The sequence below is a fragment of the Podarcis cretensis genome (assembly GCF_951804945.1).
Source record: "Podarcis cretensis genome assembly, chromosome: 8".
NCBI classification, from domain to species: domain Eukaryota; kingdom Metazoa; phylum Chordata; class Lepidosauria; order Squamata; family Lacertidae; genus Podarcis; species Podarcis cretensis.
In genome coordinates this window covers 25,401,848-25,418,386 of record NC_137177.1, presented here as the reverse complement: position 1 = coordinate 25,418,386, position 16,539 = coordinate 25,401,848, and the positions used below count along the sequence as shown (strand labels likewise).

Genomic DNA, 16,539 nt, shown 5'->3' with positions numbered 1-16,539 from the left:
CCAGGTCTTTGAAAAATCTGGGAACCTTTAAGTATTGAATACTAGATCACTGGCACAAATTGAATTTAATGGATATTGCTATTAAGTAGAAATATGTCTATTTTTATGAGCCATTTTACATGGTATAGCCTTCCTTCTGGTTGGATCACTTCAGGGGTCTTATGACCCAGCCTTGGAAATTTTTCCTGAAACAAGAGGAGCTTGAGGAGTCCCAACAGTTCCCAAAGCAAAAATACAGTCTAAAGGACAACAACACAAAATACCTATCTGGGAGTGTTTACTGCACTCCTGTTCCAAGTCTAACTTGGATCCATTACAGTGGTACCTTGGTTTACGAACTTAATCCGTTCCGGAAGTCCATTCTTAAACCAAGGCGTGCTTTCCCATAGCAGCGGGGGACTCAATTTACAAATGGAACACACTCTACAGGAAGCGAAACATGTTCTTACTCCAAGGCAAAGTTCAGAAACCAAAACACCTACTTCCGGGTTTGCAGCGTTCTTAATCCAAGTTGTTCAAAAACTAAGCTGTTCTTAAACCAAGGTACCACTGTTATTTGAATTAGTTTACTCCGAATAGAACTTAGTTGGATACAGCCCTAATGATTCACACTTTTCTTGGGGCAGTCTGAATTCTCTTCTATATTAATAAGTGGCTTGGATGGCTGTTACGCTATCTGGAAAGTTCTCATATGTGATTACAACAGAGGGCAAATCTAGAAGCCATAATAGAAAGTGTTCAGAGTGCAAGCCAGAACACTCTCAAGTTCTTGAATTCTTTCAGCCCTTAACTTGCAAGGAGGAACTAGGCCAGTCATATGTCCTACACCAGGTTACAAGGTCTCAGTTCATCTTTCAGAGCAAAATGCTTCCTGCACATGGAAAATTGCCACATATACTGCCCTGTCTTTCCCTCCCCTTCTACGTATGATAAATCAAATCAATCACACTACTGTGGAAAGTGCAAGGGGGAAGTAACATAATTTTTTGAATTTAGGTTTGCCAGTGACTTAATTGATTTTTGTGTAACCTCTGGCACCCTTCCCAAATTATTTTTTCTTGCATTGCTTAAACCAATGTATGCTAATGCTTTGCAAAAAAGACTATGCATAAGTTGCTTTTGTGAAGCTCAGTAGTACAGTATATCATAGAAACAGATACTAGAGCCAGCTTCTTACAGCGCAATCCTATATATGTCTACACAGAAGTAAATCCCATTGATTTCAATGGGACTTACTCCCAGGTAAGTTGGTAACAGAATTGCAGCCTTAAAGAAGCTAACATTATTTATCGTGCATTGGGGATTTATAGTTACTTTTATTTAAAAGTAATTCAACATTGCGAGGGTGTGGAGAGACAGTGTTCAATTAATAGTTCTGAGTTTATTTGTTAATCTAGGTAAGATTTCAAACTGAAAACTACTTAAATGATTCACTGGGGGACACCTATAACTCATTATAAAATTATATCCTTTTATTTTTGGGGAAAGAAGAAAAAGTGATATTCCCAATGTGTGTTTAGTTCAGATTGTGAGTAGAGCTAATGGAGACTGAGCCGCCTAGTGCAGTGAATTTGATAGTGTGAAGGTGGTAAATGCATGTTTAATAAATTTTTCGCTGGTTTGTTTTTTGGCTTCTTTCTCTTAAATGATAGGATCTAGATAAACCTCAAGAGGGGATAAAGAAGCATCATGCTAGCATTAGCGAACTGAAGAAGAACTTTATGGAATCTGTCCCTGAGCCACGGCCAAGTGAATGGGACAAGCGCCTCTCAACTCATTCTCCCTTCAGGACCCTTAACATCAATGGACAGATCCCCACAGGAGTAGAAGGAGTGAGTACTTTACATAGCATGGAACTGGTGATTTGCTTGGATTTGCTCTTAACAAAACCAGCTTTTTGTTCTCCAGGGAAGTACAATGCAGGATGGGGAGGTGGGTGGAATAAACCAAAGGCAATGCAACAATATTTATATTTTTGTTACTGATTCCTGTTCTGTATATTGAGTGAGAATTGTTTTCACATCTTAGCTGACAGTTTTTTGTCATAGCTTTCAAACCACTTTGCCTGAAGTAATTCTTTTTCAAATCTTGTGAGACTACTGCTGAAGTCAAGGGGCTGAAAAGTCATACTGTAAGGTCTTTTTCGTTATAACACATTTAGTGAGCAAGACCCATGTATATATGTATGTCTCAGTCTTTTACTTTCATAAAAGGGTAACTGTTGGGCTCTCTGAATAATAATCAGCTAGTGGTTCTGTGTTAACTTAGAAAAAAAAGTAGTAGTTGAATTTGTTTTTGACATTACTACCAACCTTTGCAGTAAAACTGTAGTTTCAGTGGCTTGGATCCAAAGATGTTCTTCCATGTGCAGAAAGTGATTTTCACTTGCAAAAGGACTTGCTTTGTGCTTCATGCTATTATGTTACATGAGAAAAAGTCTTTCTAAATTCAGCAACATTCTTCTTCTTGTACAAGAATGTATGCAGTTTCTTGCACAAACAGAAGCAGAATGAGAACCGCTATAGAACCTGCTCATTGTGGTCCCCCATGCAAGCATTGTGGAACAGCAGCTATGTTCCTTCAGCTCCTGGTTCTTTGGATCCAACCCAGTAACCTGAATGCAATGTTACGTAGCACTGGCTTAGATTAAATGTTTAGTTCAGTTTGAACAAATACTTCTTCTAATTTAATATTCAAGGCACCTGGCATTTTAAATATTGAGTAAACTTAGAATGTCCAGAAATTACAGTTTGGTATTTGTTTAATGAGGAGATGAGAGGGTATTTTTCAGCTGATTACAATTACGTTTACATTGAAAGATAAAAATATGAATGGATTGATCCTTGTTGATGATAGTGAAACAGCACACAAAACTTTAAATATTTGGCTGGGAGTTCTGATTAAAGCAAAGTTTATGCTATGTTGAAGTAGACGTTGTAAGTATTGCTTTTGTAAGAGCTGGATATGTGCAGATTGAATTGTTGATACATTCCCCCCTACAACAGTGGTTATTGTGACTTGAGGGCAATGTTTGAGAATGCTTATTCATTTCCCAAGTTTGTCTTCCATGAACTGTGCAAATGATCATAGAATTGTAGAGTTGGAAGTAACTCCAAGGGCCATCGAGTAAAACCTCCTGCAATTCTAGAATATGCAGATGGCCCATATAGGGATCAAACATTAGACTGGTGGACTTTTCAAGAATTGTAATTAACAATTGTAATAAGAGTCACCTGCAGACAACTACATCTTGTCTGTAGATGTCTTATGTGGAAGGAAGGCTACCTTTTTATTGTTGCAGTAATCTTGGTAATCTGTACAGTGGGGCTGTGATATTATTATTATTACTATTATTATTATTCTACATCACAAAACAACTGAACTTTCCATACTTTGTGCATGTCCAGGTCAAGCAAGCCACATTTCAGTCCTATGAGAGACAGGTTGGTGGGCCAGAGGTAAAGCTGCTGTTTTGATATGTGCTTCTGAAGCAGACTTTTGCTGTTGTAATGGCACTGAGCAAAACCAAAACCCTCAACAGCAGCTGCTGAGTGGCATTTTCTTTTGGCTGCCTTTTTAAATAGTTTCATCTCTCACAGCCTCCTGTTCTAACACTTTTAAAAAGGATTTGCACTGCTGCAAGCTTTTGCAGCTTTTAGTTGCTTTTTTTCAGCGCATGGCTGATTGAAAAAGTTGCATGAATATGTTGCCATATATTTAGAGAGAGAGAGCAATTATGAAAGTTTAACTGTACCCTGTTCTTTTTATGTTGTCTTCCTCTCTTTTCCTGTTTTTCTTTAAACTCTCTTGCATTCTGTATCATTATCATTTTTTTTGCTGCCCAGCCCCCCAGCTACTTTCTCCCTGATACCCATCACTTAGGGGTGTGCAAAGACAATGTCCCCAAATATCAGGCTGAGCAAAGAAGATTGACTCAGCTGAGAGAGCTGAGAGCTAATTTTTTCCTTTCCTAGATAGCTGCTTTCATTTGCCATACATAACAAAAATAAATGTATAGAATATGTTTTGAACAGACCAAAACAAAGAAATCCCCTGTTTTCTAGCTTACACTTAGTTTTCATATACAACTGCAATATAGCTTTGTATTGTGTTACATTCTTTACACACTGGTGACACAGATGAAATCAATGTGGAGTAACTCCATTCTTTGTAATTGTAACATTAAAAAAATAATATTCCAGCTTATTGATTTTTCAAGTGACTGAACACTTTGCACTTTAACCACAATATAATTTTGAAGTGGAACTTTTGATACTATCTTCCATGGCAATATCTTTGACAGAATTCAATTATATTTGCACTACAAATTAAGTATCAAATAATTAATGCCATTCTGAAGATCAGTGTAGCATAGGAAGTTATGACCAACGTTTTGTACAACAGTGTTTCTCTTTGTAATTCAACAAGATTATTGTTTTGCAAATATTTCTACAGTTTAATGCTGAAAGATGTATTTTAGCACATGGGTGGAGTTAACATTAAATGGGTTTCTCCACTGAAAACTATTATCAACTTAGGAATAATTTACCCACTTAGAAAGCACTTCGTATTTGTCCCTATAGTCTGGTCCCAATGTACAGGATTAGTGGAGGAATGTATTGAATGCAGCAGCAGAGCACACTTTAGTTAACTTCATGTCAATTTCTCTGACTTCTGTCCTTGCACATCCCCGAGTATCATTTTTGAGCACTTTCCACCTGTCATTTTGTTCATCTCTCTGTCTTTCTTGATCTTCTACCATGAAAGCAGACACTGGAACGTCCTCTGTTAGTGCAGGATGAAGATAATAATAAAAAGCAAGAGACAGCTACTGAGGGAACTTTGCCCGAACAAACAAATGAAGAAATCCAGGCAAAGATTTCTATTCAAATTCCTGAAGAGCAGAAATCACTCAAAACATGCCGCCTATACTCTAGAGCTTTTCCTTCTCCACGCATTCCCTTTATGATGTCTTTTTTGGTGGTCCTTGCACTGACTGTGTGGTGGCTGGTTTTTCTGTGATTTTGGAAATGGAGGGCTTCTGTGAAATATCATCAAGACTATAAAGCTCTTCAACTCTTGGGTGAAGCTGCCATGCCTCTTTCCATATTAACCCTTCTGTCTCTAGTTCAATCTTCCAGGGAGTCTTTTGAAACTCTTATTTTTTTTTAAAAAAAGTGCGCATGCACACACATTTGCACCAACACTGTTCAGAATACAGTTTGGCATACTTGGAAGAGACACAGTGGATAATCCTGCAAGCTGCAATATGACAAATATGAAGGTTTTGGCAGTCCTTTTAAGCTCAAACTATGTCGGGGTTTTAACCATGAATGTAGTCAGTTATGTGTTTTTGGTTTTGGTCTTTGAGTTCAGCAGGTTGTTGAAAGGAAAAAATATGATGATTTCCCTAAAAGATCTCCTCCATATCCTGCAAAACATTTGAGAATTTTTTAAAAAAACCAAGCAGCAATTAATTTCAAGAACTGTTTTATGTTCATTGTTAAGATGATTTTATTAAAAGTCCTATTCTAAGAGAGCAAGATAAGCCTATAACTGCCACCTGTAATTAAACAAAGCTCTTCAGGAAGAATGCGGAGGTGTGTGTCTGTGTAGTAAACTGCAGAGAATTGGATTAATTCATTTAATATAAATTGAAACGAATTTCACACCTAACTACTAAAGACTCCTGACACTTCAATCTTAAAGACGTTTGTTTTGGAATTGTGTCTTGAGTATCAGTATGACTGCATGGAGTGAGTTAGGATGCCAGATGCTGCTTGGGTAGAAAATGAAGGGAACTTGCATCATTCTCTGCCTGAAATTGGAAGTGAGGGTGGCATATTCTTTCTCTATCTGCCTTGTGTATAAAACAATACACCAATACGCACCTATGGTTATTTATCTTGCCTGTATGACTCTTCCGTAGATGAAAAGATTGTAACTTCTGGTTTCTGTTTGTGGTGCATTTAAGGTGGTAGAAAACCAATCATTTATTAGAAGTGATGCTTAAAAACTGTAATCTTTGCTGTTTTCCAAGTCCAGTTCTTCCTATGTCTTTCTGTTGCTTTATCTCTTTTCTGTATCATACTTACTGAACTGTGTTTCACTTTCACTGTAACAGTTATCTGTATGGAAGTAACATGTTTATAAGTGTGTGCCATGTTTTGTGCATGTTGATGTTCATAGTGTTGATTTCAGTTAAGTTGATCTAACAGTGTAATAGGCATATGTTCAGATGGTAAAAGTCTGTTTGTTTAAACCTTTGCATGTTGCTTGACTCTTAACAGACATGTAAATGTCTGGCTAGCTATTTGATATCTACCTTCTTTATCTCATTTTTAAAGCATAAAAACATAAAAGGTTTTGGCTAATCACTTGCGCTGACAGGTGAAGGGGTCTTTTACCCAGAGAATATGCTGAGAATTTCATAAATCATTTGAGAGCTGAGTTATGTTAGTCAGCTAGGCTGAGCTACTAGAAGGAAGGCTTATGGGACAGTTGGTTTCATATATTGGGCAAGCTACTTATTAACAGATCAGATTCAATTTGCATTCCACTGATTACACATTGTGAATATTATTTTAGATGAATAGAATATGACTTTGGAAAATCATGTTTGTGTATGTGCATATGCACAGACAAATGTAAGGAAAGAAAACGCTGTGTGTGTTTGTGTGTGTGTGTATGTTTGTGAAGATATTGAATTACAAATTCTCCTGTAATGTATTGTGTACTCTTAGCGATGTAGATAAACATCTGTTTCCTGAAACATTGCTGGGGGAAAAGATGTTTAGCCACTGACAGATGGCTTACCCATAATAATAATGTTCAGGAATTTTGCTTGAGCCATTCTGCTAGTTAATGTAGGTCATCTTGGAATGCTCTGTAGAAAGATAAAGAGCACTTTGGTCACTTTTCAGCTGTGTAATTTACCAATGCAAATACTTCAACACTTTCATTCACTGCAATCATCTCCTGCTGAGCCCTGACTATAACACATACTGCATTATTTTTATAGTTGAAAAATCTATTCTTCCTTATAGTTTGTTATAGAGTGTTTTCCTCCCCTCCTATTTATCTTGGAAAATGCAGTTTGTAAGGTAGAGAACATAAATGGAAGGCTGTCTCCCATAGGAGCTGGTACTGTAAAACAGTTTCAGAATATCTGCCTTTGTGATCTCTATCGAATTCTGTACAGAAGTATGCAAAATATTGAGGAGGGGTAAGAAGGGTAGATGCAGGAATGAAACTGGGATTGATAATCTTGCCATGAAACCTGGGTGCCACGAGATCTTAGCTGCAGAATTTGTGAGCAGTAAGACTTGGAGGCAGGAGTAAATGTTGAAAAGAGACCATGAAATAAACTGGTGGGAAATTTTTGTTTCCTGATTTCTCCCCCATCAATGTAACTTGATTTTTTTCTGATAGAGGAATTATCATTTAATATCAGTCAGTAGCTGATGAATCTGGATGGATTCCTGAGTGGCCTTGGGATGCAAAGATGACCCCCTATGTGGGGTGTGCATTAGTGTTTGACACAATCATTCATAAACACATTCTCCCTACTATTATAACCTGTGTGGATGCCTTTAGTTCTGCTGCTCATGCAGAAATGTTAGAAGCTCTGGACCAGTTTTATCAGATGAATTTCAGTTGTTGAGGCCTGAGCAATACGGCTATCAGAGAAGTGCATTCTACCACTGGTTTGCATGACTCTTGACCCTTCTGGCTTACAACATTTTCCAGGGAGGAGAGGTCTTAAAGACTATCAGCCAGTGACTGTTCTTCTCTTATGTAAGGTGCTCAAATAGGTGGTGGACATGAAACTAAAGTTATTCTTGGATTACACATTCTCCACATCTGTTGCAATCTGGTATCTTTACTGAATTTGACATGGAAAGGTCACCCTAAAAAATGGAGAAGAATGAGGGATTGCAACTGCTAATTCTTGGCAGGTTTCATAGCTTTCATTGACCATGGTATCTTTTTAAATAGACTATCTGTTTATTCTGATCACAGCAGTGATTTAGTCCAACCCCCTGCAATGCAGGGATATGCAGCTGTCCCATATGGCGATTGAATCTGCAACCTTTGTGTTACCAGCGCTATGCTCTAAGCAACTGCGCTATCTAGACCTGAAACACTGGAGTAAGAACATCTGGGGATTTGAAGCGAGAGGCCATTAGTATGCAGTGGAAGTGCTGAAACCATGTTTGTGCTCTATAATGGATTAGATGAAGGTAAATAAACTAAAGCTTAATCCAGACATGATGGAGATAATTATGTAGGATATTTTCAACTGTTTTGGGAAAGCTGTTCTGAATTTGGTTGCTCTTCTCCCTAAGTCAGAAATGGAAAACCCTTTTGGCTCTGTGAGCCAGATCTTTATCAGGATCAGCGTCATAGGCTCCATTTGATTGATGATCCTGGACTTGAGGGACCGGGATTCAGATTTTGTCCTCCTTAACTAGATTTCAGATTGCAGTCTATGTACTTTGCCTTATAGAATCACTAAGTAGGCCTGCATGACCCAGCTCCTTCATCTGTATAGCCAACCGTTGGTTCACTTTTTTATGTGACACTAGAGTAGAACCTTGGAAACTGGTTTATGCATATATATTCTGCTTTCCCTTGCAAAACTACAGCTGAATCTTTCACTCACTAAATCTTGGAGAGTGCTAAGGGATTATTAAAAGAGATATCATTTCAGTGGTTTCCACTGTGTAAGTTAGACCACTAAGCCAGTTTGACTCCCTTTGAATATTCGTACTATATTGCATTAAACAGCATACTATAACTTTATACTACACTGCATTAAAAAATGAAACACCTAAGGAAGGCAAAAATAAATTCTGCAGAAAGTCACAGAGAGTGGAAAAAGCTCATTTGTATAGTTTGCTATGTATTTACATAATTGACCAGTGAGTAGCAGACATATCTGCTTATGGTGAATACATACAAACAAGACTTTTCCCATGTAAAAAGGGTGTGCTCACTTCAAGTGTGCTCAAATTTGGCAAAATGTATTTCAGATTTTGCCTACATTCGTAATTTTACATAAGTGCCATCCAGAGGTTTATCAGTTTATGGAAGCCATTCTTCTCATAATTTTGTTGGACCTTGACTAGTAAAAGGCAATGCCTTTTCTTAGGGTGACACTACGCTAGGTGATACTGGAGACTCGGCAGCAGCTGCCCTCTTCTCTCCGCTCCCCCCCCCCCCCCCCGTAGCATATTGTATAATAAAATGTGTGATGATTATATTATTGAGCTCACTTTCCCTGCTCCTCTTCACTGGGCAGCCACTTGTGGGAACATGAAAACCTCATTGATATTTGCATTGCACATTTTATGTTACTATTGGGGAGAAGAGAATACACTGGGGATGCTGTTTTCAGTGATATCCATGAGATTCCCATAACATCCAGGTGAATTATTATTTTGTCATGATTTCAATATGTCACAGCGTTGTCTGTGTTGTGATGAGCATATATATATTTCTCATTCTCAGTTTAGTGTTATGTAAATTCATTGCTGTTTAGCTTTTGCATGATTTTGTCAGGCAAGAGATTGCCATGCTGATTTCATTAGCCTCCTTTTTGGCTTTAAGAAACTACAATAGTAGAAGGCTTTGACACTAATTATGAAACGATATGAAATTTTAGAAGCAAATAACCTGCTAGAGGATATTTATTTATTCTTTTTCCTATGAGTCTTTACCCTGTTTCGAAGTAATTTTCTTCCTTCATATATTGCGGAAAACTGAAAGTGATTCTTAATGTGAGCAATGTGGGAAGTGACATTACTCATGTGGTGCCGATTGGATTTCTGGAGACAGCACAGAACTCCCATTTAAATGGAGCACTTTTTAACTGAGACCTTAAATAACCTTCTGAAGCAACACTGGAACATAATTACTCCTTTGAACTTTACTCCTGAGTTCTTGTAATATATTTACAAATGCAAATTATGAAGTTATTATTGTAAATACCTATTCCTCTACAAAGGAAGAAAGCAATGCATGAAATGAGCATTTTGTGATGTCATAAAGTGTAGATTCATAGAACATATAGTCTTTCATCATGTGTGTTTGTGTGTGTGTGTGTGTGTGTGTATTACACAATTTTGTTCTGTTTTGGAGAGGATTGGTTATTTAAATAACTTTTGCTAATAACTTTTCTTCTAAATTGTTCAGCACCTTGAAAAGTAAAATTGTGATAGCTTTAGTGTTGTTGTCTTTGAAAAGAGTAACTTTAATCCATGGCAGCAGACTCCTATTTAAAATGCAGTTATGATTTTGCTTATTTTTAATTCAAATTGGAATTAGCTATTCCTTTGTTTTATTGACTGGTCACTTTTCAGAAACAAATCCATCTCTGGTGGTAGTCAGTTTGTTAACAATTTTAATATCTGCCTAATATATCCAGATATACAAATTGCAGTTAAAAATTAATGGTAGTTTTGCTTGAAAGTGTTACCCTTCTTCTTCTGTAAGAATGGACAATTGAACAGTTATGCTAAATTAGGGATTTCTATTTTCTGCTTCATAATACTTCTTGCTCAAGTACTTTTGACAGCCCTGTTGAGATTGGATGTTGGTCTATGGAATTCTAACTGGTGAGTGTGGTACATTATAAAGTTAACCCCTACTTAATTGCTAAATGCACATTTTTCAGCACTTTTTGATGTGTTGTCTTCTGCACAGACTTTCAATATAGGGGATAACCTAATACTATTGCTACACAGCATGAAATTCTTATTGGATCAGCTGGTTACAATTTCTACATAATTTTTTATAGTAATTTTTTATATATATTCAGGATGCATCATCTTATGCCTGTGAGGATTTTATGACAGTAATGCATACTTGAGCAGCTGCACTATTTTAGAAATTGTTACTGGGGAGATCTAAGATTTTGGCATAATTTAAATGCATGTAGTTGGGCAAGGCAGAAATTACAAGTGTAAGTAAATAACAAAGCAGGACCAATCCTTGCTGCTTTTGCACTAAGCAATATTAGTTTATCCCCTACTTGATTTTTATTTTATTTTATTCTGGTGCTACCTTTATGTATACTGTACCTGATCCAAAAGCCCACCAATAATGGCCTTCTCCATTTGCTGCAATGTCAACAATTGTATCACACACTGTGGTGACACGCACATGGGAATATCAGTCAATGAAGAAGTGCATCAGAGCTCTGTTAGGCACAGTGAGCTTCTGGATCACCACATGTAATATAGCAATCAGTTGGCATTATTCAACTCCCCACAGGCTTTGGCTTACAAAGAAATTCAGGGAACACTGCATCTTGTGTCTTTTTTGCCCCTGGTAAATTATATATGTATATGTGGCTTTAGCAAAACTGCTGCAGTATCTTATGCCAACGTGTCAAAAACAAATGGTCTGATTTCTTTGGAGGCTATCCATCTACTTGATGAAAGTTGTGCCTTGGCACCTAAAAAATCAGTGCATTTGGGTTTTGATTTAGTTTTTTTAATACCTTTTTAAAAGTGGGTATAGTAGGGAGAAGCTTGGTAAGATCAGATATTTCAGTTCATGCACCAAAATAAACAAGTTGCTGTCACAGATATGGCTAGCTGCTCAGGTGTAGCTGATATTTGTGTGATCCCTTAGAACCTTGGGAGTTCTGGATTGAGGCTCTGGGCATAAGAAGGAAACCTCTTTCCCTGTGACTAATCTCTAACTCTTCTGAGCCAGGCTATTTTTCTTTTTTATATTGTAATTTTATGTTGTGAACCACCCTGAGATCTACGGGTATAGGGCGGTATATAAATTTAATAAATAAATAAAATAAATAGTGCTTTCTTATGTATACAAATGAATCCACCCTTGAGCAGCAGCTTCTTAGGGGCTTCTTAGGCTTAAGATCTTGGGAATCCCAAGTGTAAAGTGTGTGTGTGTGTGTACGCGTGTGTGTGTGTGTGTGGATAAAAGCATTCACCCTCTCAAAGAAGCTAATTTTGGCTGGTGGTACAATCGGGTGGCAAGAAAAAGTTGTTCCCACCAACTGATCTTATCAATGCTTCTCCCACCCCCTCTGATTTGCATGTGGCTGACCATTTGCAGCTATTGTGTGTTGAAAACATGTTTGCTTTATAGATGCCTTTTGAGTATTTTTTGATCATTATTCCCAATCAAAATTGCAATTTTTTGCAGACGATTTCCTAATCTCCCAGACATTTAGCAAGTTATTCCTAATGCAGACAATTGTCTATCCCATTGAGCAAAGTTTGTTCAAATTCACTAAGTCTGATTTCTGGCTCTTAAAAATATCAGGCGCTGGATTCAGGCATAGAGCTCTCAGCGGTTGGTTTGGCCCTGTGGAACAAACCCTGTGAAAAAGCTGTAGTGGAGCTGGAAGGGTAAAATTAGGGTTAGACCCATCTGTACACTTAGCACAGCACCCCGAGTGCTATGAGAAAAGGCCATCCTTTGAGCACTGACACATATTTGCTAAACTTTGTAGCAAGGAAGATGGAAGGGGTTTTTGGAGCCAAATGAATGGATCTGTTTCTGCCTTACATAGGATCCTGCTTTAACAACTGCAGTGTAAGCAAAGGGCTGTGCATCAAAATTTACAGCCCTGTGTAGGATCATGTTGAGTATTTGATTGATAAGATTTTTAGCATAAAATGGTCAGCTCCCAAAATACTTGTATTAAACAACTTCATGGTGGATGATTTTTCTGCTCAGTGACTGACATATAACTAGGTTATAACCCACCATTTTAAGATACTAAAATTAGGTGCTATATATGTTACTTATTTTTAAATGGCATACTATTGTAAGGTGTCTTGAGGGGTATAAAGCTGTTTATAAATATAGATAAGTAAATCCAGTTCCAGATGTAGAAATTTTGCCTTGGGGGGGGGGGAGTCTCCACTGCCACCCGCTTCTCCCTGATTGTGAATAACCTCTTTTGAGCTACTATAATTATTTATCATTCAGTGATGTTTAAGTGAGGGAAGCCTAGGGAAAAGATAGCCTTAGTCATCTAGATTTTATTTATAAAAGGGAGCAGGACATAAAATGGGAGATTTCTTAAGGTGCAGATAGGTACGAAATTTGAAATACAAGCAATGAGGAAATATGATAATGTTTGCAACTATGCCCAATCACCATTTCTTCATATCATTTATGGGTTGTAGGGAGGCAATATATGGGCCCAGGGGCACATTTTAAAGCCACAAAGTACTTACACCTTCCCCCCACCCTGGCCAAACAAATAAAACACACCAAAAAACGCAGGTAGCACTTCCTAAAACACACAACCAAGAAAAGGCCAATCCTACAGTTAACAAACTGACGGCCTTGATGGGAGCTGAGCAGATGCCTGAATGTGGCTTGGTGCCCTTTCTCCTGTTTGTAACACACACTTACATATGCTGCAGAAAAACATCTTATTCAAACCAAGCGCATGGAAACGCCATTTACCTACCCACCACAGTGGTACCTATTTATCTACTTGTAATGGCGTGCTTCCGAAGTACTAGGTTGGCAGGAGCTGGGGCAGAGCAACAGGAGCTCAGCCTGTCATGTGGATTTGAACCGCCAACTTTATGATCAGCAAGCCCAAGAGGCTCAGTGGTTTAGACCACAGCGCCACCTGCATCCCAGTGAAGGAGAAAAAGGTGGTGGAAGGAAAGAAACAAATTGAGAGAAAGGAAAGAAGGGAAGACGTAAAGAACAGGGCAGGAAGGCAACCAGAGTATGAATAGATGACAGGAAAGAGGTGAAGGGTGAAGGAAATCGTGATACATTACATTACCATATCCAGTTGTACCTTGGAAGTCAAACGGAATCCGTTCGACTTCCAAAATGTTTGGAAACCAAAGCCCAGTTTCTGATTGGCTGCAGGAAGCTTCCATTTGACTTTTGAAAATCGTTCAAAAACCGGAACACTCACTTCTGGGTTTCGATCGTTCGGGAGCCGATTTGTTTGGGAGCCAAGGCGTTCGGGATACAATGTATGACTGTACAGCATGAAGAGAGGGCACTTTACCATCCTTTCTTCTGACTGCTTTCCACCCTCTGCACCTCCCTAAAATAATTAGATGCACTTTAAAATAAATAAATAATTAAAATAATCCACTTCACATTAGCAGTGAGGCCCTAGTCTTGATAGGAGGGAAGATCCATCCATAGCTTTTTACTCTTGCAGCTAAAGATGGTCATCGTTCAATAGGATTTCCAGGAAACAAGCTAACAGTTTTGAATGAGAGTGGGAAGCAAGCTCAGCTTCCCTGTGCTGTGGCTGTTCATGCCCGTTATCAAATTACCTAACATGCAATGCCCTGACCAGGCATTTCCTATTGCTTGATAGTGAGTAGTTCCCATACAAAAGCACAGTTCCTGCTGCCTACTGAGGGCTTGGCAGGGAGAAAGGTGGAGGGTATGATGCTGTTTGCCACCCCCCTAATCTGCCCGGAATAGCTGCTCCCCTCCTCAATATTATTCCCCCATTTGATTTGGACCTGAGTAAATCTATGGAGTTCAGTATCCCTTTTTCTCACGTATATATAGGATTGCAATCTTAAGTACAGTACAGTTCTTTTGCTTGCATATAAATACAGAAAGAAGTGCTAAATGAGATATAGTTGTCTGGTTAATTTTGAAACAAGTAAGGGTTTTTTTTAAGCTCACCTTTTTTGTGCATGTACTTGGAGTGTGCATGTGCATTTGCAGATACCAGGGCAAAAATCTAAAAAACTTATTTTAAAGGAAATAAGTGTTCCTTAGACTGTTTATCATTATTCAACTGCTTTATCCCATTACTAAATAAAGCAGAGTTTCAGAATAATCGATGTTTTGTATTCTGCTATATAAACATCCACTTGCTTATTTGATTGCCTGTACCAACCATCCTTTCCACTAAATGTGGAAAATTTACTTTCGAAAAATATCATCCTATTTAAAACTGTGGTCTGTGATTTACATATGCGGCTTTATAGCTTTCTCTTTCCCCCTTTCCTGTTAAGATTTTCCTACTTACTATGCACGTTTTCTGGTATTGTGCATGTTTTAACTCTTGTCTTTTCTTCTGTTACTATTCCTTTCCTTCAAGTTCTAGCTAGAGGGCTCGCAGAGATGTACGAAGACCTAGTTGAGAACTTTCTAACAGGCGCACGATGGAAGACAGAATAGCACCAGCCTTGGTTAAATCCTCTGGCTTGGCACAGTCTTCCAAAGTATCTCAGGTGCTATGGACACACTTGTTTTCTTTTAGGGAGGTTGGATTTCTTTGTTTCACATCATCTTTTTTTGTTACTCATTTTACATTAAAAGATCAAAAGAACTCATTGCTTGAGAATTGCAGCATTTCAGCGATCAGATATTATATTCAGACAAACAGAACCATTGCAAACGGTTAAATAATGTGCTCACATTTGGTGTGATATCGTCTTGAGGCTGCAGTATGGTATCTGAATGTGGCATATGTATGTTTGGGGCTCTCTTGGCATGAGATCTGCACTTGCTGACTATTGTCAAGCGGAACAACTATCAATAAATTACAGCAAATCTAAAATTATGGTGTTCTCAAAAAAAAGAAGGAAACACAAATGGAGAATTAATGGTCAACCTATTGACCAGGTAGCAACTTTCAAATACCTGGGAATAACTTTTCAGGAAAGGGTCTCGTGGCACCAACAGATGAAAAACGCCATTGCCAACGCAGGAAGGGCCAATAAAGCCCTTACAAGATTCTTTCATGGGAAAGAGGGAAAATACGTTCCGGCGGCCTCCCAGGTTTTTGCTGCAAAAATACTCCCACAACTCACTTATGGATCCCAGGTCTGCAATTTTAAAAATTTTGCGCCTATGGAGGCATTTCAAGCAAAATTCTATCAGTGTTTATTGGGGATCCCCCCTTGTGTATCTAATATAGCTGTCCGCTTAGAAGTTGGACAACCACCCGTTAACGCGCGGCTGTGGATTCTAAAGATACACTACTGGTTAAAACTTATTTTTTCCCCGGCCGGTTTGGCTCCCTTAACACTCTTAGACACCTTTCATTCTACCTGGAAGGCTTCCCTGTTTGAAAAGATAAGAAGCTTGGGATTCTCCCCGCAGATCTTGATAGCGGCAGGATATGAGAGTGCCAGAAGTCAAGTGCTCCAACGCATTAGGGACATAGAGCTGCAATGTCATATGGGCAAAATGGATAAACATGCCACAATTAGAGACTTTGGGAGAGGGTTCTCACCCGCAAATTACCTGGCTGATTTACAAATACCTAAGTACAGACACTCCTTTACCTTGGCCAGATTCAACGTTTTGCCCTCTGCCCTGTTGTTAGGCAGATATGAGGGCAAACCATATGAGTCACGTGTTTGCCCATGTGGCTCATCGGAAGTGGAAACAAGTCTGCATGTATTGCTGCACTGTAGTTATTACGAGGACCTACGCCTGACCTTTATTGCCCCAGTTCAACAAAAGCTTAAAAATGAACCAGAACTCCTATGTATGAGAGCCTTGGTAGAAGATAAGGTCCCTGAAATTACGATCAATGTT

General features: G+C 38.4%; 1 protein-coding gene across 36 annotated transcripts in view; it reads left to right on the top strand.

Annotated features, from left to right (window-relative positions):
- The window catches only part of EPB41 (erythrocyte membrane protein band 4.1), a 111,757-nt gene that overhangs the window by 76,363 nt on the left and 18,855 nt on the right, over positions 1 to 16,539 (top strand). For 26 of the 36 annotated variants that reach the window (XM_079985942.1, XM_079985944.1, XM_079985945.1 and 23 more), the window contains one exon: positions 1,653 to 1,832. In XM_079985942.1, the coding sequence (XP_079842068.1) occupies positions 1,653 to 1,832 (180 nt within the window). Of the gene's footprint in view, positions 1 to 1,652; positions 1,833 to 3,407; positions 3,459 to 3,845; positions 5,167 to 10,567; positions 13,692 to 15,091; positions 15,225 to 16,539 lie in introns of those variants that run through there. The other 10 variants (XM_079985935.1, XM_079985927.1, XM_079985940.1 and 7 more) reach the window with 9 other exon arrangements.